We start from the raw sequence: 26,087 nt of genomic DNA on the forward strand, positions 1-26,087 counted from the left end.
GATTGAGGGTTGAGGGCTATGAGGCCATGAGGAAGAAAGTGTCCAGGTTTCCAGAAAGAAAGCAAACAGACTAAGATCAATGCATTGCTGCGAAAGATGCACAAGAGACATTCTGCCTCTGACCGTGGAGGCGCCTTCTGCCTGTCCCACCAGGTCACGGCGCTGCCGGAGCCTCCGGCTCCACGTGGGGCACAGGAGGAGATGGGCACAGGAGGGCTGAGTGGGGCAGAGAGGGAGGGTTGCTTGGAGGCGGTGGGAAGCAGCTCAGCCTGGTTGCTGAGAAGTGAATCACATTTCCATGTGATGGGTGCAGTTCACACTTTGTAAGGGAACAGGGAGCAAGTGGAGCCTGACTTTTCTAAATATACCCTGCAAGCCAACAGCCGCCTGGCTCTGAATTGAGATTCCTGACAGGAGGCTGGGGGAGCCCTCGGATTCCACTTGTGCAGGCTGCATCCCAGGCTGTGCTCCTCCAATAAGGGGACAGGGGCTGATGCTGGGAGCTGGGACTTCCATTGCTGGGGAACTACCTGTAGGGACTCTGGGAAACCCTCCTAGGCCCAGGATAAGCTGTACAATCACAGGGCTTCTATGGCCTGGTGGGGGGGAGGCACTTGAACCCCACTGCAGACTTCCCTCCCCGCTCACAGGGCTGCCTGGCACAGAGACCCCTGGTTGTGTCCTCCAGGCTTCCGGGTATAGGCAGTATCCAGGACACCCTCCCCAGGACCTTGATTCTCTGATCTCTTTGGAAGTGTACACATGAAATCACAGTGTGGGCAGCTGAGGGCAGAGTTGGCAGGAAGCTCAGGTTCCTGGAGGAGCATGAAGTCGTCTGCACTCTCAGAAGTGCCCTGCACAGCTGTCCTTCGGGCTGGGGGATAGGGAATGAGGAGTAGCTCAGCCCTGCCACTCACCACCTGTGTCCCTTTCTCTGCATCGGTTTCCAACTCTGGACAAGTGGAAGCTGGAGGAGTCAATGCCAGTCTGAGGTCCCTTCCGGCTCTGACAAGTCATAGTTCCCTTGTATACGACCACGTGGGCTGGAGATGTGGGAAGGTATGGGGGATGGTATTTGGCGACAGTCTGCCCGGAGGCAGGTGGGGTTGCTCACCTTCTTACTCTGCATATGGAGTGAAGCAGCCCCAAGCTGCTGGCAGGCTGTGATCAGTGCCTGAGCTTTTGGCCAGAGCTGGGGCTTGTTCAGCCGTCCTGAGGCTGGGGCAAGAGGCAGAGACAGTCAAGGAAATGCAGGCTGTAGGCTGGGGTCAGAGACGACCATGGCGCGTGGGCGCACATCTGTATGCCCGGGGAATGCGGGCCCGGCCTGGCCCAGCCTGGGGAGGGGCTCGGGTCCTGGGCTGCTACACTTACGCAACCACCAGACCTGTGGGAATTCCTTGTACCCAGACTCTCAGCTGTCAGCAGCTTTGCTAATGAGAAGTGCCGGAGGAAGAGGCTGAGGCTCAGGAAAGTTCCAAACTCAGACCAACGGTGCTCTGACTGGAAGCATGTGCAGGGTGGTGCCGTCTGGAACGAGGAGGCGGAGCCCTCCTCGGACCTCAACCTGCCATTGCACCTGCTGGGCTTCTCGGAGGGCACAGAGAGAACTAAGTCTCTAAGGAGCTGGCACCTGGGCCCTTTGAGAAGCTGTCTGGGCAGGGTCCCCACATGACATTCATCCTAAATGAATCCTCTGCACCCCGCCCCCCCCCCCCCCCGCCGCCAATGCCCCTGTGTTCCAGGGACTAGGGAGGCAGTGTTGTGGAGGGAGCCAACTGTGGGCTTTGGGTGTCTGTAGGATAAGGACCAAATCCTGCATCTATGGCTCCTCAGGCCACGCCTGAGTACACAGCCGTGGGTCCAGCCCCTTCCTACACATTGTCTTTTCTTTCAAAAAAACTTTTTTAACATTTATTTATTTTTGAGGTGGGGGGAGGGGCAGAGAGAGAGAAACACAGGATCTGAAGCAGGGTCTGCCCTGTGAGTGCAGAGCCCGATGTGGTGCTCGAACCCGTGAACTGTGAGATCATGACCTAAGCCGAAATCAAGAGTCCACCGCTTAACTGACTGAGCCATCTAGGTGCCCCTCCTTTTTCTTTTTTTTTTTAAAGTTTATTTATGTATTTTGAGAGAAAGAGAGAGCCTGCATGTGCACAGGTGTGCACATGTGAGTGGGGAAGGGGTAAAGAGAGAGGGAGAGAGAGAATCCCAAGCAGGTTCTGCGCTGTCAGTGTAGACCCTGATGTAGGGCTCAATCTCATCAACTGAGATCATGATCTGGACCAAAATCAAGAGTCAGATGCTTAACTGACTGAGCTGCCCCTTGATCTCAGGGTTGAGAGTTCAAGCCCCACATTGGGCGTGGAGCCTACTTAAAAAAACATCATTTGTTTCTAAGTTTCCCGCTAGTGTCCCAAACCCCAGCGGAAAGCGAGGACTGAGACGACAGGGGTACACAAGCTGGGAGGAGTCCCTAGCCTCGTGGAGCTTACTGTCTTGAGAAGGTGAGAGAAGGTGGCAATAAGGACCGCGAGGGGGAAATACAGACCCCGTCACAGTGATTTGGCAAATAAAATATTGCCTGAGACATACTAATAAGAGCTTCACCGTCATCTGAAATTCTAATTTAATTAGGTGAGCTTTCTTCTGGCACCCCTGGCACTGTGGGAGCGTCCAGGAGGGGCACCAGAGCTGTCCTAGGACCTCAGGGCAGGGGCTTCCTGGAGGACCGGCAGGAATTAGCCAGGTAGAGAGGGAATGAGCCTCCCAGGCAGAGGAAATGTGGTGCACAAAGGCCAGGAGGTGGGAGCCAAGGGCACTGAGGGCCTGGTAGGCTTTCATGGAACATGGGGTGCACAGGCTCCCATCGGAGGGAGCTTGAAACCATGGCAGCCAAGCTCCTTCTCTCCAGCTCCTGCTTCAGATGCCAGGGGGGCATGGCTGGACGGGGGTGAACTGGAATCTCTGGCAGGTGGCCCTGGGGCCTAAGCTCCAACCAATGGGGCAACACTCCCTATTTCTCACTGATGCCCAACATATGGGAATGTGGATTCCTGCTGCCTCATCTTCTAATTTCTTGTAGATGGCTTACACGACATCTGTCAGTTTTAGTGTTGACAACTGATTCAATTAAAAAAAACAGGGGCGCCTGGGTGGCACAGTCGGTTAAGCGTCCGACTTCAGCCAGGTCACGATCTCGCGGTCCATGAGTTCGAGCCCCGCGTCGGGCTCTGGGCTAATGGCTCGGAGCCTGGAGCCTGTTTCCGATTCTGTGTCTCCCTCTCTCTCTGCCCCTCCCCCGTTCATGCTCTGTCTCTCTCTGTCCCAAAAATAAATAAACGTTGAAAAAAAAAATTTATAAAAAAAAAACAATAGTGGGGGCACCTGTTGGCTCAGTCGGTTAAGCATCTGAGTCTTGACTTTGGCTCAGGTCGTGATCTCAAGGTCAGAGGATCGAGCCCTACATCGGGCTCCACACTGAGCACGGAGCCTACTTGGGATTTTCTCTCTCTCCCTCCCTCTCTCTCTGCCCCTCCCCCACTCAAGTGCGCACCCGCACTAGTGCATGTTCTCTCTCTCAAAAGAAATATAAAAAAAAAAAAATCAAAAAACAACACGGGCCAACCAGAACATGCTCAAGGGCCAGATCTGCTCCAGGGGCCTTGGGCTGAAGTGAGAAGGAGAGTTAGGGTAGAACCCTCAAGACCATCAGCCCTTAAGGCAATATTCTGCAAAATAAGCCCTGAGTCATCCTTGGGACTTGTGTAAAAATGGACCCCCAACCTCTGTCTGTGCCGATTCAGATTTGGTAGGTCTGAAGGAGCCCAGGAATCTGATCTTGTCAAGCTCCCAGTGTGGTTCTGGATGCACTCAAGCTTGAGAGCCTCTGAGCTGGGGGCAGCAGAGGAGACAGAGCAAGGCTGGCCACGGAAGCAGGAGAAAACCAGAAGCGTGGGTTGTCCAGAGCAGCGACGGTCTCCAGAATGATGGTGGCTTCCTGGGAATGGTTCCCAGGTCTGTCCTCATTCTCCCCTGGCCCATTTTGGCTCCTCCCCGAGAAAGAGGAACGCTGAGCTTAGCGTTCGGTTTGGAGATTCTGCTGAAGCTGAGTTTGCTAGTGAGAATGAAAAGGGTCAGGGAGCAGGAGGGGTTGGTATGCAGGGGGTGTGGGTCTCTCCTCCGGCTCCTCAAGCTGTAAGTGGTAAGCAGGGCGGGATCTGCGTTCTCCCTGATGCTTTCCTGTCCTTCCCGGACTTGGCCTCCACCCACCGGAGCCAGCCTCCTGCCAAGTGTGATGGCACACGCACTCAACTTTGAGCGTTTCTTCACTGGAGCTGGTGCGGGCTTTGGTCAGCCTCTCTCCTTGTCACAGTGGGGAGACAGTAGTCTGGGGTGGAGAAAAGTGAGGTGGGCAGAGTGGAAGCTGAGTCGAGCAGGTCTCACAATTTCCTTTAGGCCCAGCTCCTTACTATCTCTTGCTAGTTTTGTTTTTTTTTTTGTTTAACTTTTTAAAAAATGTTTATTTATTTTGAGAGAGAGCACGAGTTGGTGAAGGACAGAGAGAGAGAGAGAGAGAGAGAGAGAGAGAGAGAATCCCAAGTAGGTTCTGCATTGCCAGTGCAGAGCCTGATGTGGGTGTGGGGCTCAAACTCAGGGGCCCAGGATTTGGTACTGCTGGGTCCCCCAGTCTACTCCCAAACCATACCATCATTTCTAACATCCAGCATGATGGCACCCCCAACTTCAGCCAAAAGACAAGGACTAACAAATGTACACTGGATTTCATAACAAGGTCACCAGTGGCCACCAACAGAGCTGTGTCATTGGCATGGTAGGAAGCACCAGGCGGTAGTGAGATGGGAAAAGAGTGGGAGGTGGGAAGCAGAGAAGTGCTTGTAGCCAAGCCTTCCAGGGAACAGGAGAGAGGGGAGTAGTGGGGTGCATGGGGGTCCAGGTTAAGATGGGGAGGCAGTTGATGGGAATTTTTGGCAAAGAGCACAGAGAGGGCCAGATGGCCAGAGTCAGGTCCCTGAGTCGGCGGGGCGGGGGGGGGGGGGGGGAGGGAGGGAGGGGGCAAGGAGGAGATTGGAAACACCCAGAGCACAGAAGAGCGGTTAGCTTTGGTAAGAGGTTAGAGGGCCACCCCTTCCATTCTAACAGGAAGACACGAAAAGCCCTCTGGTACAGGCACATTTATAAATTTGGTGACAGAAAGTTACAGGAGTTGCTGTCTGGTGGCTGTTTTCTCTGTGAAATCGGGGGTGCTATCCTGGGTTGAGTGAGTCAGAGGTTTAAGGAGGATGGAGTTTGAAGGGAATCATGGACACTGTGCCAGGCAAGCAGTCCCAGGCGTGAGAGGCACAGGCAAGGGTAGCAGCTGGACTGATCCCAGCTTGGGGTTTGGCCATGAGGGTGCAGTGGGAGGGCGGGAGGGCAGGGAGGTTTGTGATGATGGTGAGAACGATGGAGTCTGGCACGAGGGGCTGATGACGAAGGTTGAGGCGTCATGGGCGGGGGAGCCTAGGGAGCAGGGAGAGACCAGGAACAGAGTAAGAGCTAGAAGCTTCAGCAAAGCCATGGGAGGATGTGGGCAGAAGAGGGCAGGACACAGACCTGGAGGGGCCCTGGTGGGTGTGTGTGGGAGGGGAGGGCCTGAGGGCTAGTCCCAGCTCTGTGTCTCACTGTACAGCTTCTGTTTCCTCTGCACAGTGTTGAGTGCTGGCTTCTCGGGCTCATAAGGGGTCTACGTGGTGAGCTGACATGGGAGGATGCAACACAAAACAAAAGGAACTGGAAGGCTTTGTCAGGTAACAGTGCACACAAGAACAAAGCAGCCACCCCCTGGCAACATTCGGGAATGTGGGGGAAGTGTGGAAGACGGTCTCCTGACACCAGGAGTCTCAAGGAGGACACGAGCCTGAGTGAGAGGCTCTGACAGCAGGCACTTGAGTCTGCGTTCAGAAACCGGGGTGTAGACGCAAGAGTGGTGGCTGGACTGCTCCCAACTTGGGGTTCCAAGCCCATGTGGCCCTGATCTTCTCAGGGTTGTTGGTCCCAGCCAGGTCTTCTCTGACACGTGAGTGCACGTCCACTGGCACCTTTGATCTTCACCAGAAAGCAGCAAACGGCAGCCTGTCCAGAGCTGCTGACACCCGGGCTTTCAAACAATTCATTTACCTACTTGATGATGGTGGATTATTAAAACAAAAAACGAGGAAGATCTTCCTAGATCCGTGGCTAAGCCCCCATCTCTTGTTTTGTTTTGTTTTTCTCCTGCCCCGTGGATGGGTTAACATTCCTCCACCAGGAAAGCTGCCACCAACCGATTAGTATTGTTCAAGGTGTTCCAGGAGCGTCAGCCCTGAAGATGGTTCGAAGATGAATGCTGAAAATAGCTCTGGAAAATCCTACATTAGCAACCCCCTCTCTTGGAGATTCACAACTTGCATTCACATGCAAAAAGATCTGAAAAGTTTAGTAGGAGAACACACTTTTTGTTTCAACTTTTTAAACCACAGACTCCCACCCTCCCAACACACTCCCCCTCCTGTCATCACTCAGAACTAATATTCCGTGCAATTCCCTTTGACATACGCTAGTCAAAGAAACCACTTGCAGTCGACTATTTCTATGGGCCCCGGCACAATCAACTAGTGTGTTTGTTGAGGATTACACGTACCCTTGGTTATCTATCTGGTACGTCCAAAATTGGTGTCACTTAAACAGCTCTCTCTCGAGGGAGACTTGAAGCCCGTTAAAGAGTGAGAATAACCCACGGCATGAACAGAAGCATTTTGCATCTGTGAGAAAACCCAGTCCAAGAGTCAAGTTAACTCACACCCACAGAGTGTACAGGACATGCCGCAGACAAGCATTCTCGGGGCCAGACGCCGCCTTATAAGGTGGCCTGACATTTTCTCATGGCCCAGGCCACCCTCCAAAAATATCCGGAGACAGAAGCAGAGTGGGAACTGACCTCTCCGAACGTTTCAAAGATGAACAAGCAGGCTCTCCGGCTAAACAGGGGCGCTCACACCTGCCTTACGACCAGCTCCAAAAGCCCCGCACAGTCCGTGCTGGGGAGGGTTCTGCAGTGGGAAGAGAACAAATAGATGGATCCTCAGCACACACATCCAAGCTGGTCTCTTCGAAAAAGTACCCCTTCAGAATATGCTTTGAGACCTGCCTGTCTTTGCTCTATACGGACAACAGAGATCCGTGACTAATTTTCATTAGTGCGCCTTTCTGCCCCAACGGCGGCGATGTCCTCTGGTGTCCTCGGGTTGAAGCTTAGCTCCAAACGCCTCACGCCAAGGCCCCGATCGCTTGTGAGGTGCTGCCCCCCAGCGGGGCAGCCCGGCTACAACAGTACGGAAATGGAGTTTGGCCTGCAACCAAGTGCAGTTATCTGGACTTGTAGCCACAAAGGTCAAAGACAGATGTAAAAGCGCTGCTGTGGGAGTAATGCTCTGGACCTAGTGAGCGGAAAACACAATTTCCAAACGACATAAAAAGATCTATGAAATGGCACTAGGTACTTATATACACAGCCTTTCTCATATTTTATTTTTGCTCATCAAGTGATGCTTTTAGGGTGAACTGCCTTTTGTGGGAGAAAAAGATTATTTTGGTAGCGAGATCTGCCCCAGTAACACTAAGGACTATCCTTCTAACTTTGAGAACTAAAAAGATTAAATAGTCTCTCACTTTAAAAACAAAGCATTGGTCAAAAACTCATACAGCTCTCTTGTAACTCTGCTTCTCAGCTGCAGGCAGGGGAATGTTAATAGGTATGGCTATTTTTGGTAAGAGTTGCTTAGAACAGTTTCTTCACCACTAAATTGTATGACAATGAGCCAGTCCATTTGTAAGGCTGGGATTTTTTTTTTTTTTTAAATAATATGAGGAATCGCAAAGCTAGTCTCCATTCTTGTTAAAGGGAACAGAACAACACAGCGGTATTTTTGGAACAGTGTGTGTAACAGTAGGTCTCTTAATTATACCAGCGGTAATTCCTCAGGCTAGAGCTTATTATGTTAACATAGGACACATAATTGCCACAAAATATGACAATGACAAATTAGAAAGCCCTGGTTTCCCATTACCACACTAAGATTGTAAAGGTTGGATTTTCTGGGTAGCCTCTACTATTAACTTTACCATCTGTTCCTTAGTGTTAGTGGAAATAATTCTTTTCATAAATGAAAAGGCTATCTGAAACAGACTAGACTGTACACAAGAGTGATTCTGTAACCACCGTGCTGGTCATGTCTAAGCCGTGACAGCAGGTGGGAAGAAAATGTTCCCTTTGGAACAGAGACCAACAGTGATGGTTAAGTCTGGGAAGGACATGGCAGACCCAGCAGTGGCCACCTTACTGCTAGAGGCACATAAGAAAAGGTCACTCAGAGATCGCCTTCTAGAAAATACCCATCCCATGGGCACATCAGCACTTTCACTCGGAGGTGAAGAGGTCTGGGGTCTATAACTAGCAGGCCAGATGTGGCCAGGCGGGGCGCATCCTGTCAGCATCCCTTCTGCCACTACCTACTGTGAACTCGAGAGTGCATGAAGTGGTTCCTCGGATGGCTCTGTAGTTGGGGACATTTTCATGAGGTAGGTACTTGACCACATCTTGTTTTTCTTTCTTTGTCTTTAATGTTCATCTATTTACTTTGAGAGACAGAGAGTGAGCATGAGCCGGGGAGGGAGAGAGAGAGAATCCCAAGCAGGGAGCAGGTTCTGTGCTGTCAGTGCAGAGCCCAATGTGGGGCTCAATCTCACGAACTATGAGATCATGACCCGGGCTGAAATCAAGAGTCGGAGGCTTAACTGACTGAGCCACCCAGGCGCCCCCACATCTTGTTTTAATATAAGATGAACTTTGGTAGGCAACAATATTTCCCCTCTTAATTTATATTAGAAAAGTGAGATTAAAAAAAATATCGTAAAAGAACCCCCAAACCCCAAAACACTGTAAGACAAGGATCCGCGATTGTTTACCGATTTTCTTAGACTTCCTGGTCACTTATATGTGGAATCCCTCGTGTCCCTCTGCAGCCAGGCTGAGAGGGGTTTGGTAAGCTTGAAGACGGCCTGGCAGGAAGAATGACTTTTTGGAAACCTCTTAATATAATCTGTCTATTTCTCCTGTCAAGTGCAGAACCATTATGAATAGCAGAAATAGATTTTAAACCTCTCAAAGAAAGAACTGGAAGCCGTGACAGAACGGAAACTCTTCCATATTCCTACAACGCCACGTTTAGGCCAACTTAATGTGAAAAATCACTAGACTCACCGGTCAGTATTTCAAATCCAGGCAGAGCACACACCAGTTTATTTTGAAATGCAACACAGATCCATATTTTATGAATACAACTTATTACTACATTAACGTTATCAGGTAAAAACAGCTTCCAAATGCATGCATAGAAAGTTAGATATAGTCTTTGAACTCCTTATTTCTAAATATACAAAAAATACATTTAAATTATATAATTTTAGTGAATCAAAGACTTATAAAATTACAATTTTGGTTTTCACAACATAGAAAAAATACAAAAATGACTATATATATGGTTGTATAATTTTTTACCCAAATTTCAAAGGAGCAGTATGTACTGGTTTTGATGTTTTACAATGTTTTATCTAGAAACTCAGAGTTGAAAATAATTTGCAGGTTGTACCACGTCAACGCCAATCTTTTATTATAAATGAATAACCGAAACAAACGAGTAGAAATGAGGGCACAATCTTCATATGCCTCGTAATTTACCTCTACATCTTCTAAACCCTTCCCGTGGGAAGTCTGCTCCAGAGGAACAGCTTTTATCTGGAAGGACAGTGCTTTTATTCCATGACTAACTCTCCATGGTGCCTTTGATAACGGTCAGTACATGTTAAGTGAGTGATCCCAACCTGAGCAAACAGAGCACAGCAGGATGCAGATCAGTGTCTACAAAGCACTACTGCATACCCCAAAGAATTCTCTGCTGGAAGGTGGTCCCTGAAGGGGGTAACCTGAGATACCCAATCAGGTGGGCAGCCGGGCAGGTGACGCCTTTGACTGTGTCCTGAAATGAAAACGGGAAGTCTGACAAAATACCCACCGAACACCACCTTCCTCGTTCACACGTTGTTAAGGTGTGACAGTTGGTGGGGTTAGATGTTCTCAATTCATAAAAGAACACTGCCACTTCAAAGGAGAAGTTAATTCATGTTGGAGATAAAAGAAACCAGTTACGGAGGGAGGTGATGGCCGCACGCACGCCTTACTTATCTGCCATGAGCCTTTTAAACGCTGATGGACAGAAGTACACACAGGGGTGGAGACCCTTTTTGAGGAGGGAGTTGCACACTGTGTTCTTGCTGCCAAAGTTCAATTTGGTGCAATACCACTGTTTGCGACAGACCGTTCTTTGTAAATAGCGACAAATTATAACAGAGAGGCCCGAATAAAACCCCAGTCCTGCGATCCTGGAAAATCTACATTTTTTTTTATCCCATCTTCTGGAACTATTCCAGAAAAGACTGAAAAAATCTTACCCAAACTAAGTAATAAGACTAATGTAACTCAAATTGTTTCTGTTTTACAGTAGAAGTACATTTTGGAAAAAGAAAAAGCATGAAAAATAGTCTTTCCTCTATATTTAGTTTATGAAGTACAAGAACAGATTCTAATCTCAACATGCCCAAGTTAAGAGTGCTGACTTAAAGAAGCAGAATTTTAATGTTCAATTCAAAAATAATTTTATTACGCATCTGCCTGCATTAAATTTTAGGCTGCATACTTTCTTCTCATTTTCATCTTAATTGTCAAGCTTTTATGAAAATAACACTTAAAAAATTAGTTTTCCATTATGACATCCTTCTGACATTAGCAACTATATTTTAAATAACTACTCAGTAAGCTAGTAAGCTAGGCTTTTAACATTTTTTAAATCAACCATTAAAAAAGAAAGGTGGGGGGTGGAAGAAAGAATCCACAAAGAACATTCTGTGTTTAAAATCTAATGCACATCTGAACTTGGGCTTTACATTTTCATCAACCCTTTCTTGAAGAGTCTTAAATGCACAGCTGAGCAATTAAATGGCATGAAGATATGACAGTAATCAGCCCATGTCCACAGGACACTATCGCTTGGCTGCTCCAACACATGGGGATGACACTGCTTTTAGCTCATGGCTGCCCAACGGGAACATATCGCTGCCTCTGGACTTACACTTGGTGGGACTTACACAGGACCATAATTGGGAAAAGTATCCCAACAGAAGAGTTGAATGAAATTTAAAAATAAAATAAGGGTGTATAAACCTGTCCCTGAATGTTCTTCGGGATTACATTTCTAAAGTTACACCTTCCATGTGCTTTCAGTAACAGATTCTCTAACTCCTTATGGGACTTGACCGGCTTTGGGTCCACAAACGAGAATAGCTATTGGTAAATACATTACTCAGGGGTGTTCTGAGAATGATACTGTGAAAGGTACTTGTCATTTACTAGCGATTGAGCTTTCCCTTTCTGAGAACTGTCACTGTGTTAAAATATGATTGAGGCTGAGCCCTGGATAAGATAGGTTCTCTACGATGTACACATACTAAGTTCAAGCACGTTTCTTAGTGGCAGGCAGTAATGACTCAACTGAAAACAAACAAAAGGGTTCTAGTTGTTTTCAGATTACAGGTACTACCCCAAAGCTTCACAGACATATACATTGTATAATTAGTTCACTAGATATGAGGGGATAGGTCCCAGCCATAATCTCAGAACATTCCAGAGAACAAAGTTTGCCACTTCAAAAATACAGAGTTTCCAGCATGCGGTCAAGCGCTTTGAAAAGGGAATGCTAACAAACACACTGCAGACTGAAACAGAACTCTACTGCAAGCCGGGCATTCAGCTGGTACAACGTCATTACTCAGACTGTAACTCTCAAGTATTTAGTGTTACAGATCTTTATTTATCAGATACAAGAAGGAAACAGGAGGATATAAAATGCCAAATCCCTTTCCAGAGCCATCATAAATATTGGGAACTTCTGGTTGAAAAGCATGCTGAAATGGACCGGCCAGGAGGTTTTATGTAACAGTTTTTGTTCTTTGTTTTTGTTTTTTGTTTTAAATAAAATCCCAGGCCTGTGTGACACTGGATTTTGGTTCTTGTTTTTATTTTTTTAATACTTTAAAAATAGTTCTTACTTATTTTCTATGAAACGTATTGGGAACTCAAAAAGTCTGCAGCATTTTTTGTCATTGAAAAGTTTGTTTTTTAGGGGTGTGCAGAAAGCAGGAACTATTCAAATTTCTTGTGTTCTTCAGTATGAGAAAGGACCTTTCTTCTCTGGTGTATCATGTGGAAGTATAACTGGGGAAAAACTGAAAGAAAAGAGAGTATTGGTTAAAGAGATCACTTAGAATTGCTTAAATCTAAATCACTTAAAATCTAAAGCATGTGGACTTGAGGTCCTCTCTGACTCTCTACTTTCTCATCCCTTCCCCGAGGAAGGGAACAAAGTACGCCTGGGGAAAGGGAAGAAAAATGCAGAGGGACTTACCTTTTCCGGCTTTAGCTGAAGGGAAAAGGGTGGTGCGGACCTGAGTGACACAGAGTACCATACTACCATTACCCATCAAGATGCCACCGAGCTGCCAAATAACATTCTACCTCCTCTAATATTATCTTCACACTTATTCTCCGAATTGACATTTAGTGACAGACTTACCATTCCTCTTTACAGAGGAATTCAGGCCCCAGAGGGGGTAGGTGACTTGTCTGGTTTCACGGCAAATTCCTGGCAATCAGGACCAGTCTCTGGGCTCCTGACACTCAGCCTAGCCCCTTCTGTCACTGCTGTCACCTGAGGGGATCTCCCAAAAGTACTTCCTGAGAACGGTTGTTCTTTGAATGGGAAGACTGAGGAGGGGGAGGAGGGCTATGACATTTCATCTGAACGTGACGAAGCCAGGTTTGGATGTAAAAAGTCCTGATGAAAAGTAAGCTAGTATCTTAGGGACTGGAGATTCTGTTCTTGGTCACTTCATAGATTACTTAAAAAAATTTTTTTTTCAACGTTTATTTATTTTTGGGACAGAGAGAGACAGAGCATGAACGGGGGAGGGGCAGAGAGAGAGGGAGACACAGAATCGGAAACAGGCTCCAGGCTCTGAGCCATCAGCCCAGAGCCCGACGCGGGGCTCGAACTCACGGAGCGCGAGATCGTGACCTGGCTGAAGTCGGACGCCTAACCGACTGCGCCACCCAGGCGCCCCCATAGATTACTTTAAAAAGTACTGGTTCTCAAATAAATGGGGTGGCCCCTCTCCCTTAGGAGTATTTGGAAATTGCGGGGAGGGGAGTGTATATTTGGAGGAGGAAGGTTACTGACATTTAACATACGAAGCAGGAATGCCAAAACCTGCAATGTGTGATAGTCCCCACAACTAAGAGCTGTCCCACCCCAAATGCCTATAGGATTCCTGCTGGGAAATGCCAGCTAAGCCACCTGCCTTCACAAGGTTACTGGGAACTGTGGGTTCAACAACTGTGTAATAACTCCAGTGGGATGGTCTTAAATGTACAATATGCTTCCTCCTCTTCCCTTCTCAACAGCTCCAATCTCTACTTTGTAGACAGTAACCTGTATTTCTGGGCGGGGGGTGGGGCGGTGGTAATTTCCACTATTCCCCTGACAGTTTCTTCCTTTTTAAATGGGTTCCACGTTGGCCAAATTTCAAACGATCCTCCCGAAGCACTCTAAGACATCAGGGGGTGTGCGCACATGGATCTGGGAAACCGCAGAGGAGGCGCCGGTACCGACCAGGACTGCCATCCACTCCACTCGCTACTTGTAGGCAGGAAGTTATTCGGAGAAAAGACCCAGCTTGTGCACAGAATTCAACAGGGAGAGAACTATTCTGGTATGAAAGCCAGAAAATTTGACAAGCTCTATAATCTAAAAACTGGAAGTAAAGATATAATTAAACCATAAGGAATGCTAATTGCAATCATTTAAAAATGTGGGGCCAGTCATTTTTCTATAGATATACTTTAGTAAAGGGAAACTTTGTGGCAAAGTACACTAAGGACTTTTGCACTGGTTGCAGGGCTGGCTAAAGCTTCTGCACTAGTTCAGAGGGGCCGAGGAAGGATGACCTGGAAGCCATTCGTTAGACCCTTGGTGGCAGCAGCAAGCCGGCTGAGTATCCTTCTCCCCACGGGTGAGGGCCAGAGGTCAGAGATGGGAGGGCGGATATGGCCGTCTCATTTCTTTGCAACTTCGGAGGTTTCTCTGTGCCCGAGCAAAGGAATGTGTGTGGAGATGGCCAGGAGAATGGGGGCCCTAGGGCTGGTGGTTCTCTACAGTTCTAGTAATGATTTCTTGGTGATCAGAACTTGGGCGATGCTGTCTCCATCTGAATTACCCACATGTTTAGGCTGAACCCAACTATAAACGGCCAAAACAATTCCAGATACATGGCTACTATTTTTAACCATGGACTCCAAAGAAGAAACCTCCCCCAAGACAATCTCGACCTGACAATAGGCTATTTTGCATTCTACCTTCTTCTCTCCCAGTTCAGCACACACGGAATGGGGATGGTTGCTGTGCACTCGAGGGTTGTGGTGGGGGTAGGGGTTCCTCTCGTGAGAGGAACACTGGAGGCTGAGAGCAAATGGAAGTACGCTGCCTGGGAAAAGTGTCTTCTCAGTGTCTCTGAAAATCGGAGGTGTGGTTATGCTTACTGATGACCTGGAGGGTGCCCAACTTCTCAGTGTCCTCACCCTACATCGGTGTTTCTCATTTCTCAGCAGCCCCCTTTTTTGTTTTGTAAATCCCAACCCCTACAGCCAACTTTTATCAATGTAGGGGGCTTAGGAAATGTAGACAGGACTTAAACATCTACAAGTCCCACAGATACTATACACGGTGCAGCTGCAGCAAGGTGGGAGAGGGGCACCTTGCAAGGGAGTGAGGGTGCTTCCAAAGCACCCCAAGACGAGAAAATTCCCGGGGTTACAATTTGGGTTATATGTGCAACAATGCAACAATAGGTCAGGACCATAAAGAAAGGGTGTTTTTTATATAATACACGCATAGTACCAACTTCCCATTAGAGAAGATAGAAAGAAACTGAAGTTGTAGAAAGAACACCAAATTTGGTCAAGGCTGGATGTCAACAGCAACCTCTCTTAACTCTGCATTTTCTTCTTATAAATACAAAGTTTTGGAAAGTTGGAAATGTGCTGTTGGCTGGAATGAACTGTACAAACTGGTCTCAACAACCTAAACAACTAAAAACATCCAGGGCAACTGGCTCAGGCCAAAACCATAATGAGTGCCAGCAGACACAAATGATTTATATCTGAAGATAGGGCCTGGGCTGTCATCTTGACCCTGGATTGGGGTGTGTGTGTGTGTGTGTGTGTGTGTGTGTGTGTGTGTGTCAGGGATTTGGAGAAAATCTGTTAATCTTTATTTGAAATCAGCCCTTTTTCTTGGTCTATAGGAGTTAAGCCACCTTAAGAAAGAAGTAATATAGACTTTAACCAAGCCAAGTTCTTAGCAAAACAAGGCTGAGAATGGAAGAAGGGGAAGGAACCCAGGTCAAGAAAGCCAACTTCCGTGGAGAACCCCAACCTACGCTTTGTGTTCTCTCCTATCTCTCAGTCTTAAGGCCCATAAGGACAATCCCACGGAACGGGGTTTTCCCTCAGGAATCACTATCACCTGTGCTTGACCAGGCCCCTTAACTAGATAAAGGGTTCAGTATAGGCAGAGGCAAAAGTCTGGGCACTGGTTGGCCACCAGACCACAAAAAAGACTAGGAGGTACAGAGAGACTCAGGCTGTCCTGGAATGAAGACCTTCCTTCTTTGGCAGACTAAGATCTTATAGCATCTCTGAGGTAGGGGCTCCATAATTTGATTTCACAATACTATCCCTGCTCCTTTGCCAGTTATCCAATCTGATACCTATCTCTTATTCATTCAAAACCTTTTGCTGATTTAAAAATTAAAAAAAAAAATTTTTTTAATGTTTATTTTTGAAAGATTGTGTGGGGAGTAGGGGCAGAGAGACAGGGAGACACAAGCAAAGCAGGCTCCAGGCTCTGAGCTGTCAGCACAGAGACAAAACCGGGGCTCGAACTCACGGACTGCAAGATCAAGACCTGAGCCAAAGTCGGATGCTCAACCAACTGAGCCACCCAGGTGCCCCAAAAACTTTTGCTGATTTTAAATAAATCCTGTGGTGCCCACTGGGATAACGTGTGCTACTCTGGGGGTGGCAAAACTGCAACTAGGAACCATGGCTCTAGATATTGGAAAATGGGGGGCACCTGGCTGGCTCAGTCGGTGGGGCGTGTGGCTCTTGATTTTGGGGTTGTGAGTTCGAGCCCTTCGTTGGGTGTGGAGATTACTTAGCCTGGAGCCTGCTTCAGATTCTGTGTCTCCCTCTCTCTCTGCTCCTACTTTGCTCATGCTCTCTCTCTCTCTCTCTCTTTTAAAAACAAACATTAAAAAATATAAATGAAATAAAAAATATTTAGAGACTGGAAAATGAAACTCGAAGGGAATGAAACTAGAAAGATGTACAACCATAAGCTAATTTTGACTCTTCTCTATTTATCTTTTTTGTTTGAAAATCAACTACCTTTTTAATTTGAAGAGAAAGGGCCTTTGGCCACCACGGTTCCAGTACCAAAGAGGAGGACTTGATAATTAATAAAGAGTGGGAAATGAATCATGAAGCAGAATTACAGTCCAAGAATTTCTCCAAGATAAACGTTCACATGAAATCTGGATGTAGTTTTTGTTTTTTTGTTTTTTTTTCTCACAACGCATGAAATGCAATTTTCCACAGAGGGACACAAACATGTCGCTTACGATTGTTAGGATGATTCATTCAGTTCACGCTGTGGGCTGAAGAAAAATCCAACCTTCCTGTCTGAATTTAACCTGAGGTTTAGGGGAGAATATAGCATCTTACAGACTAAAATAAAACTCAGTCACAATGGCTATAAAAATAGCTAAATGAGAAGACACATTAACGTTACATATCCTCCCCTAGAACAAAATCTTTTTGGATATGTGAAGATCAATCATAGGATTTCAAGTGAATATCAGAATTTGAGCAAAGGACTAAACAACTCTTCCTCAGCAAACAGGATTCACTTCACAGAAGCCTCAAACATGGCCATTTCTCTTTGTTACTGAATATGCTGATAGGCACATCTGATTACCTGTATTTCAACCTTTAGCAGGATTATTAAAATAACTGGAAATCATCCTGAAGAGAACGTATGTCCTGTTCAGATGATTTTAGTGATTATTTCCAAACAAGAAAATAAGAAATATGGAAAAAAATATATTTTTATTTTGCTATTTGTTTCTAGTTAACTTTCGGTTCCTTAAAAATGAAGTAACTATTTTGATACAGTAAAAATGCAAAAATCTCTTTACAATGTTTTCCAAATACTGTAACAAGCAGTTCTGAAGAGACAGAAAAACTCACGGTAAGTCTTTAATGGCCTTTTTTGTTTTCTACTCAGCACGTTCCCTCAATAGGTAGTTAACCTTTCTTGGTATTCACTGTTTCAAACCTACACACTGAGAAGGGCTGCATTTTGGCAGCTATCTTGAGAACGGTTCATCTTTATTCAATTACTACCAGAGAAAATTCCCTCTAACAGTCAGCATTCAATAAAAACCAAAGCGTTCCCAATAAATCAGATTTACATTTACTTGGATATGGTATAAAAACATCCAAAGGCATTTAACTCTAGTTATTGTAGAGCCAGTTTTAAAAACATAAATAAATATATGTATAACTGTTTACTTACTTGGAATGTAGGAGATCATTATCAGAATTAGGAATGCATAATAGTCAAAGGAGAAATTGTACTTGTTAGGTAAACTGATGGAGTACAGGCCCGCCTGTCTGACAAAGGGCAAAGCAGCATATATTGTGAGCAACTCTCCTGACACTCCCATTGGGTACAGCACAATGAAAAGTGTGTACCTGAAACAAAACAGAATATTCACGACTGAGGCTCGAAGCCAGCACTAGTAGAAGGATACATTCCCACCCTTCTAATCCGTACAGGTTTTCCAGGAAGCTACTGTTTCTACTTTTTCCTGTTTGCCCACTATTTAAATTCAGGCTTTACAAGCCAGTCTTTGGAAAGGGCCTATAGCAGGTATGTCTCTGAATGTTCTAAAATGAAACATAATAAATGTGTTCGGTCAGCTTACAATTTGTTCAGTTTGGCCCAATAAACAACATTCAATACAACTCCCTAAAATAACAAGGATGATGCCAATCATTGGTGAAGTAGAGGCACTGAGTCATGGTTCATATAAGGATCCTGCCCTGTGGGGTAGAAGCGGAGCTGGGGGCTTTGCAGGGAGTTGGTGGGGGAGACGTTAGAGCATGTAGCTAGAATCCCTCCAATGTATACCAAACTGGTCTGTGGACTGAAAAACATAGCGCATCCAGTGTGCTTTTAGTGCTGCTATTAGCCAAATGTCTGTACATGTTATTGTGAAAAATGAAATATATGCTAATTTTAAAAACCTTAAAAGTTCCTAACAGCTTTTGGTCACTATGTAATTTTTCAAAACCAAAACAAAACAAACAACCCAACCCTACAGTAACTATTACAGAGGAGAATCCACACAATTTTTTTTCACTTTAAAAAGGAATTCTCTATGTTTCAAAAAGAATTCAGAGAGAAGTTCATCCTGTGGAACTAACTGGAAATCATTCGGAGGTGTTAGCATTGCTAAGGAAACCATCAGCTCAAATTTTAAAGAGGCTTTGGTGTTTGTAGCTGACAGCGAGCACTCTGGGTTCCAAACTTCCAGGTGCAGAAGTTGTGCTGAGGAATCTGTGACAAAGAACGGAAGCCGTGTTCACCGTGTTCCCCGCTGCCAGCTTCAGCCATGCTAAAGAGGACAGTGGAAAAGGAAGATTCTTCCATAGGCCATGGACAACCATGGACAAGAAAATCATTCTCCACTGATAAGTTCAGGGCTGGGCAGCCAACTCTCCCTGTAACAGACCAGACAGCTTCCATGATGCTTGCCTGGTTAGTTACTAATTGCTATCTTTTCCCATTCTTCCCTTTTCCTAATAAAATTGTGTACTGGGGGGAAAAAGGAAGTTTGCATACTTGAAACGTTGGAAACAACTGATTGATGTCTCTAATTTAACCACCAAACTCATAAATTGTCTAGGAAGCACCATTTTCCTTCTATGAAACGAGCAGTTGGGTCCCAAGAACAGTTTTGATCCTTTTGCTTTGTCACTCTCCCCACAGTCTTCTCCAACTCAGAACATTGCTCACAACCGTCTCCTGAATTAGTTCAGATAAATGGATGAACTGTCAGCCCTTTACCCAATTCATAACAAATACTGCTGGCAAAAATTATCAAAGCAAAATAAAATTGCTAACATTCTAAAACCACATGTATCGTTTGTTATGAATTAAAAATTGAGTCATTGCCTCTTGGCAAAACCGAGACTAGGAGAATTGGACTTGGTCCAAAAAACATAAGGGCAGGAGCTCATCAGTAAAATTTGGTATGAAAAAAAAGAGATGTTACATCAAATCTCTACCGAATAATTTAAATGAAAATAATTGATCCAATAAAAATAAGTATATACAACTTAAAACAGTATTTCTAATAATCAAAGTTAAGGAGCATCCCTTATCCTGATGAAATCCGAAGACCAGTCTCATATCACCAATCCCAACACCTGTCTCATAGAATTAAAAAAAACCCTGAAGTATAGTTGACATCGTATATATATTTATTTTTAGGAGCTTGGAGACAATATTTAGTAAAAAAGGACAAATACAGTGATGGATCACTTCAAAAGTTAATCTTTATCCCATGTAATTTACCTGGCCCATTTGATGAGGTAAGGCAGATGGTTTAATAGACTGAAAGTATAAAAGGAGTAACGGATAATTTCTGTGATTGTCCAGGCAATAACAAACAGAAGGACACTGTCTTCGCTCTGAACCTGAAGGAAAAGGAACAAAAGCAAAAGCAAACACATAAAACATTTTAACAAAGAAGCTGCACCAGTGTGCAGCACCAGCCACGCCCCCTCCCCGGCCCCCCGCCCTCTTGCCGAGCTAGGGGACTGAACAACTGGACACAGCGCTGGTCTGTGTCCTTGGTGGCCACAGCACAGCACAGGAAGAGCCTACCTACCATATATAGGAACACGTGCCTATCACAACAGCTGTGTAGAGTCGAGTGATTAAGGGCCAGTGAAAAGAACTCAGCTTACTGATGAGTAGGAGGGGCAGAAACAGAAATCCCACGAGTTAAAGCCCACAGGAAAAAACAAACACAGATGAGTGTTCTGTCTGCTGGCCTGCTGCAGAGAATGTGAACTGATGTTAGTGGGAGTCAAGACTAGTTAGATAAGAAGGTAGCAGGGCAAACTGGTGGCAAGCTTGGGGTCTGTCTGTTAACAAGAATTTTAATTTGATCTGCATGACAGCTAAGAATCTGAGGACACTTCAAAGAAGGGGAACATAGTGCCTGAAATACAACTGAAGATGAGGCTAATTCACTGGGTAGGATGAATTCAAGTGAAGGAAGAAGAGCCAGAGACTGTCTGAAAGGCATAGCCCATTTATTCTCTCCCATTGGTGATTTCTTCCCCTGAAGAAGCCTGGTTTAACTTAAAAATTATAGAAACTTCCATGCTGACCACAGGAGGCTCTAGAATTTCCAGCCTCTTCTGGATTATTTTCATGATGAAAATAACGATAAACTTGAACACAGCACCCCCCCCCCCCAGGTGGTTTTTAGGTTTTAGATGCCTTGGACTGCAAATCTCACGTGGAATGTATTTCCACCACACTGGCATTTGCTTTCAGTGCCTCCGCCATCCCCCCAGCCACATTTATAATGATCCTGGTCCAGGCTTGAAGACCAGTAACAAGAAACTACCTTATACCCAATTCACTCATGGTTTCTTGAATCTAATACAGGCAGTCAGAGAGCTGGATGTGATTAAGAAATTCCACTGAGTAAACAGGACAGATTTGGACAAGATGGATGTTCTCTGCCTTATTCCTAACACCTAATACAACAAAGGTACGGCATTCTAACCTTAACTTTTCTTCCTTGCATTTGCAATGTGAATACTTTTTCGCACTTATATTCTTCCTCAGAGAGGGTACATGGAGTGATCCACCTACGCAATAAAATAACTAGTGATTTACATACCTATTAGCTAAATTGCTCTGACAAAGAATTTCATAAATGCATAGTTACTAATCCCTAAAAATAATAAGAATTTTGCACTGTCAAGAGCAAGAGTACTTTTTGTTTTCCTGGTGCTCTTGTATTAGCCCGAGTAAAACCTAAATACCTCTGAAGCTTTTATGTTTCATTTTTCAGTCTGTCCCCAAATCCTTGCTTAAAACCCACCTATACTAAAACATAATTTCAGAGCATTTTGCTTTTTGATGTATTTTGTAATCTTCCTCATCTGAAGATCTGTTTTACAGCTATGGGATGAAGGCTTGCCTAAAGATCTCTGGGTTGCAATAGGGAGCCCTTCCAATATTTTGCATTCTAATCATCTTGAAAGCAGGGAACGTGTTTTATTCATCTTCTGATTCCTAAAAGCACTTTGTGCTTTTTGCTAAGTGGAGCAAACAAATTCAATTCTAATCAGGTCACTCCAAGATTAAGTTCCTGCTTTGGATACCTGATATTAGTTTCTGTATAGTCTTAAGTGGCCTTCCGAAAGACAGGTAACAAACAACCCCCCTTGCACTCTGGTCCAGCCTCGGGGTTACTGGACTCATTCTCTCCAGGCCCAAGTTAGACCTGAACCAAAGAACAGTAACAAGCTCACACTCAGGCTGGATGTGAAAGCAGGTGCTCCCAGAAGCCAGCTGTGAAGACCATGTTATACAAATGGTACCTTCAGATTAACAGGAAATACAACACTGTTATTAAGAAGGTACTTGGGTAAAGTCAGTGACCCAAGCTTGTCTGATTTGTAAACAATTATACAATGACACAAAACAGGGACAGAATGTAATGAGTTGAAGCTAGTAAGATCAATGAGACTCAAACGGCTATTTGTATACCTGTGTTCACAGGAGCGTGATTCACAATAGCTTAAAGGTAGAAATAGCCCAAATGTCCATCAACAGTTGAATGGTATATACATACAGTGGAATATTAGTCAGCCTTAAAAAGGGAGTTCTGACCCATGCTACAATGTGGATGAACCTTGAACACAATTTGCTAAGTCACAAAAAGACAGTCACAAAAAGACAAGTACTATATCCCACTCATCTGGTACCCAGAGAAGTCAAATTCAGACAGGAAGTAGGACTAGAAGGCTGCCAGGGGTGAGGGATGGGAGGAAATAGGAAATAAATGTTTAATGAATACAGAGTTTTGGTTTGGGAAGATGAACAATGTTTTGGGGATGGACAGTGCTGATGATTGGACAACCACAGGAATGTACTTACTGCACCTGAACCATACACTTAAAAATGGCTAACATGGACAATTTTGTTATGTTTTACCACAATAAGAAACCCAGTAAGATAAAATTTAACCAGGCTAACTATTCAGCAGCAACAAAATGACTCCACCACAGAATGGAGAAGACTCAGCTTATGAATCTGGGAGATGAGCAGTTTTTAGTGAACTACAGACTTCATATGTGCCAACAGGGTGCAGGTGGTTGTTCAAACGACCAATCAGCCAAGCAACCAACCAGTATTTGGCCACATTAATAGTCTCATCCCAGTGATTCCATTCCAAATAGATTAGATCCCACCCAGAGGTCTGAGTAGGTTATGAGAACCCCTGAACAAGCAAAGCTTACTTTGGAAAAGGAGAAGGTTAACTACTTCAGAATGTGTAAATGAATATTGTGTGCAACTGGCATATGGACACAAGACTAACGGCAAAGTTAACAGGGAGTAAATATGCCTGGTTAAAATAAGAAGTGTGTAACAAACCAGTTGACTAATGAAATAGGCCGCCCCATGAAGCTGTGTGCTTCCCGACTCTGGACACAGTCAAACTGAGACTGCTCAGGAGAAAGTCCTGAGCAGGGTGGAAGGCTGACTTAGAAGCAGCCAATGAAAGCTTCCAGCTGCTGTTCTTTGTAGAGAGGGGTGGGGTGTGCATATAACCTGTACATGGGAAAGGCACAAGACTCTGGCTAACCCTAACCTCTTTGCATACATGGAAATTTTTTTAACTGGAAAAAAAATGGGTAGAGTCTTTTAAGAGTACTTAAAAAAATTTTCCTTTATCAAAGAACATGAGAGAGGAGAGAATAATTTAAAGACCTCCCTTCATTGCTGACTACTGAGGGCATAGCATGGGAATAGTTCTCTGGCTCTTTATCCCCGACTCTAAGGTCTTCAGGGCTCCGCTTCTCCTCTCAGGTGGCTTTCTCGGGCCCTGACACAGGTCTGCACACAAGGCATGTGCGGGGTCAGTGCCCCTTAACTCAAATGATACCATTTATTTTCTTTCTTTCTGGTTTGTTTTTGTTTTTAAAGCAGGAGTTGGGAACACTTTTCTAACACGTGGGGAGCCTTTCTATCAAAGGCCAATGACTCAGAGAAAAAGATCACTTAAGGTAAAAAAAAAAAAAAAAAAAAGCAAGCCAGTTTAGCTTTGGAGGGGTTTTTGGAAGGGCTAAGGCCTACAATTATAAAAAGTTCAACTTAGCTACTCTTTGAATTAGGAACTAGAAACACATGATTTTATTCATTATCACGAATAAGAGGTTTAATATGCCTACACAAAGATGTGCTGGCAATCGTCACACAGCATTACCCAGAACAGCTGAAAGTAAAAACAACCCAAATGTCCAGCAACTGGCAAATGGATAAACAAAATGTGATATAATCCATACAATGGACTACTATTTGGCCACACACAAAAAAGAAATATCGATACATGCTACAATATAGATAAACCTCAAAAACATGCTGCTGAGTGAAGGACGCCAAATGCAAACTATTTCATTTATATGAAACGTCCAGAAAAGGCAAATCTAGAGACAGAACGTAGATTACTGGGGCACCTGTGGCTCAACTGCTTAAGCATCTGACTTCAGCTCAGGTCATGATCTCACGGTTCATGAGTTTGAGCCCTGTGTCAGGCTCTGTGGTGACAGCTCAGAGCCTGGAGCCTGCTTCAGATCCTGTCTCCCCCTCTCTCTCAAAAATAAAACATTAAAAAAAAAAAAAGAAAGAACGAAAGTAGATTACTTGTTGCCATGGGCTGGGAGTGGGTTAGGAATGAACTTTAAAGGGCATGAAGGATCACAGTGAGGTGATGGAAATGCTCTAAAACTGGATTATGATGGCGGTTACACAACTTGGTAAATTTACTAAACAGCACTGAATTGTACACCTAAAATGGGTGAATTTGATCGTATGTAAATTATACCTCCATAAAACTATCTTTTAAAAAAGAATATGACATTTAAGCTTTTTTTTTTTTAAAGTAATCTCTATGCCCAGCATGGGGCTGAAAGTCATGACCCCAGAGATCAAGAGTCACACACTCTACCAACTGAGCCACCAGGCACCCTGATGTTTACTTTAAATTATATTATTGCCTTTTAAGAGAAAAGTAGGTATGTGGGGGGGGGGCGAGGGGGGGAGAAGAAGGGAGATAAAGGAGGTTTATCAAGGTTTACAAAGGAAAAGCAGGGGACAAAGGGTTGGTTGCCAAAAACGTCCGAAAGCCATGTTTCAAAGTTGCACATTTGCAATCGTGGCACAAATGGGAGTGGGAGTGGGGCGGCTCTGCCAGTCTGGAAGCCTTCCTCTGCCCAGTGCAGTCAGCGAGTTGCGTACTGGACCCTCCGTGCTGCAGACGGCAGGTTTCCGTCCCCTGCTCTACGGCGAGGGTGGAGGCGCTTGGGTGTGGGAGGCTTGTGTAATTTAGCCAAGGGAGTTTACATAGAAATTCAAGCTGGAGAAACAAATGGGTGCAAGAGAAAAACCTTTACACACAAATAGCATCATATGTTTGACTTTAAAAGGCTCAGGGAGTATCAGTACATGAAAAGCTGTCATTTTTATTACATTCAAAGGAAAACAGATGGTGCCACATAAGAAAATCACTATTGTAGAAACCTTATTCTTCTTAGCATTTCGGAACCTGCTGCTTCCCGCTCTGGTTATTTTAAAGAAATCCCAAGATCATGCTTTATGATAAGTGTTCTTTCTTCTCCTTAATACCCCCTTCATTTGTGAAGAGAGGAGATTTTGGTAAAATCTAGAAGGCAAGGACTTGAGTCTCTTCTTGGCAGAACTCTGAAGAGTATGTTTGTCTTAGTCTGCTGGGGCTGCTGTAATAAAATACCACAGACTGGTGGCTTAAACGACAGAAATATGTTTTCTCACAGTTCTAGAGGCTGAGATCAAGGTGCTGGCATATTTGGTTTCTGGTAAGGGGTCTCTTCCCGGTTTGCAGCTAGCACCTTATCATCACGTTTTCATGTGGCAGGGAGGGGAAGGGACAGCCTTCTAGGGTCTCTTCTTATAAGGGCACCAACCTCCTCATGAGGATCCCACCCTCATGACCTCATCTAAACCTAAGTACTTCCTATATGCCCTCCAAATACCACAATACTGGGGGTTAGGGCTTCAACACACACATTTGGGGAGAACACAATTCACTCCACAGCAATGTTCCTGACCAGGTGTTGGCAAGCTTTTTCTGTAAATGGCTAAATAACAAATATTTTAGGCTTTGCCTCCAAATACTTTAGGCTCTGTCATGTATTCATCTTTGTTGTTTCTCACACCCTTTAAAAATGTAAAAACCATTATAAATTGCAGGCTAGATTTGGCCCACAGGTCAATCCCCATTCTAGGTTCATATGACCCCTCCCTCCAAATTTTCCCTTCATACGACCTGTGTACAGATATCATTCTTGAGTCTTCCTTTGACAGACTGTGTGTGTGTGTGTGTGTGTGTGTGTGTGTGTTCGGGGAGGGGATCAATTGTTTGTGTGTGGTAAAATATACATAACATAAAATTTACAAATTTAACCA

The 26,087-nt window shown here is 45.0% G+C and overlaps 1 protein-coding gene and 1 long non-coding RNA gene across 3 annotated transcripts in view; both read right to left on the bottom strand.

The window, feature by feature from the left end:
* Positions 1-5,180: 5,180 nt before the first annotated feature.
* Positions 5,181-8,734, bottom strand: LOC109503477. Its single transcript, XR_002162472.3, has 2 exons — positions 6,980-8,734; positions 5,181-6,468 (listed from the first exon to the last, which is right to left on the bottom strand). It is a non-coding gene; the product is annotated as an uncharacterized LOC109503477 (long non-coding RNA).
* A 570-nt stretch (positions 8,735-9,304) lies between these two features.
* HACD2 (3-hydroxyacyl-CoA dehydratase 2) overlaps positions 9,305-26,087 on the bottom strand; it is a 111,364-nt gene continuing 94,581 nt past the window's right edge. Inside the window, exons 5-8 of one of the 2 annotated variants that reach the window (XR_006585105.1) lie at positions 19,911-20,032; positions 17,844-18,022; positions 16,888-16,959; positions 9,305-12,378 (exon numbers count right to left, since the gene is read on the bottom strand). Coding sequence is in view for 1 of the 2 variants with exons in the window: in XM_023260229.2 (XP_023115997.2) it covers positions 12,296-12,378; positions 17,844-18,022; positions 19,911-20,032 (384 nt within the window). In the remaining variant the exon portion in view is untranslated. The remainder of the gene's footprint in view (positions 12,379-16,887; positions 16,960-17,843; positions 18,023-19,910; positions 20,033-26,087) is intronic. The other variant, XM_023260229.2, reaches the window with a different exon arrangement.

The sequence above is a fragment of the Felis catus genome, chromosome C2 (genome assembly GCF_018350175.1).
Source record: "Felis catus isolate Fca126 chromosome C2, F.catus_Fca126_mat1.0, whole genome shotgun sequence".
In the NCBI taxonomy this organism is placed as follows: domain Eukaryota; kingdom Metazoa; phylum Chordata; class Mammalia; order Carnivora; family Felidae; genus Felis; species Felis catus.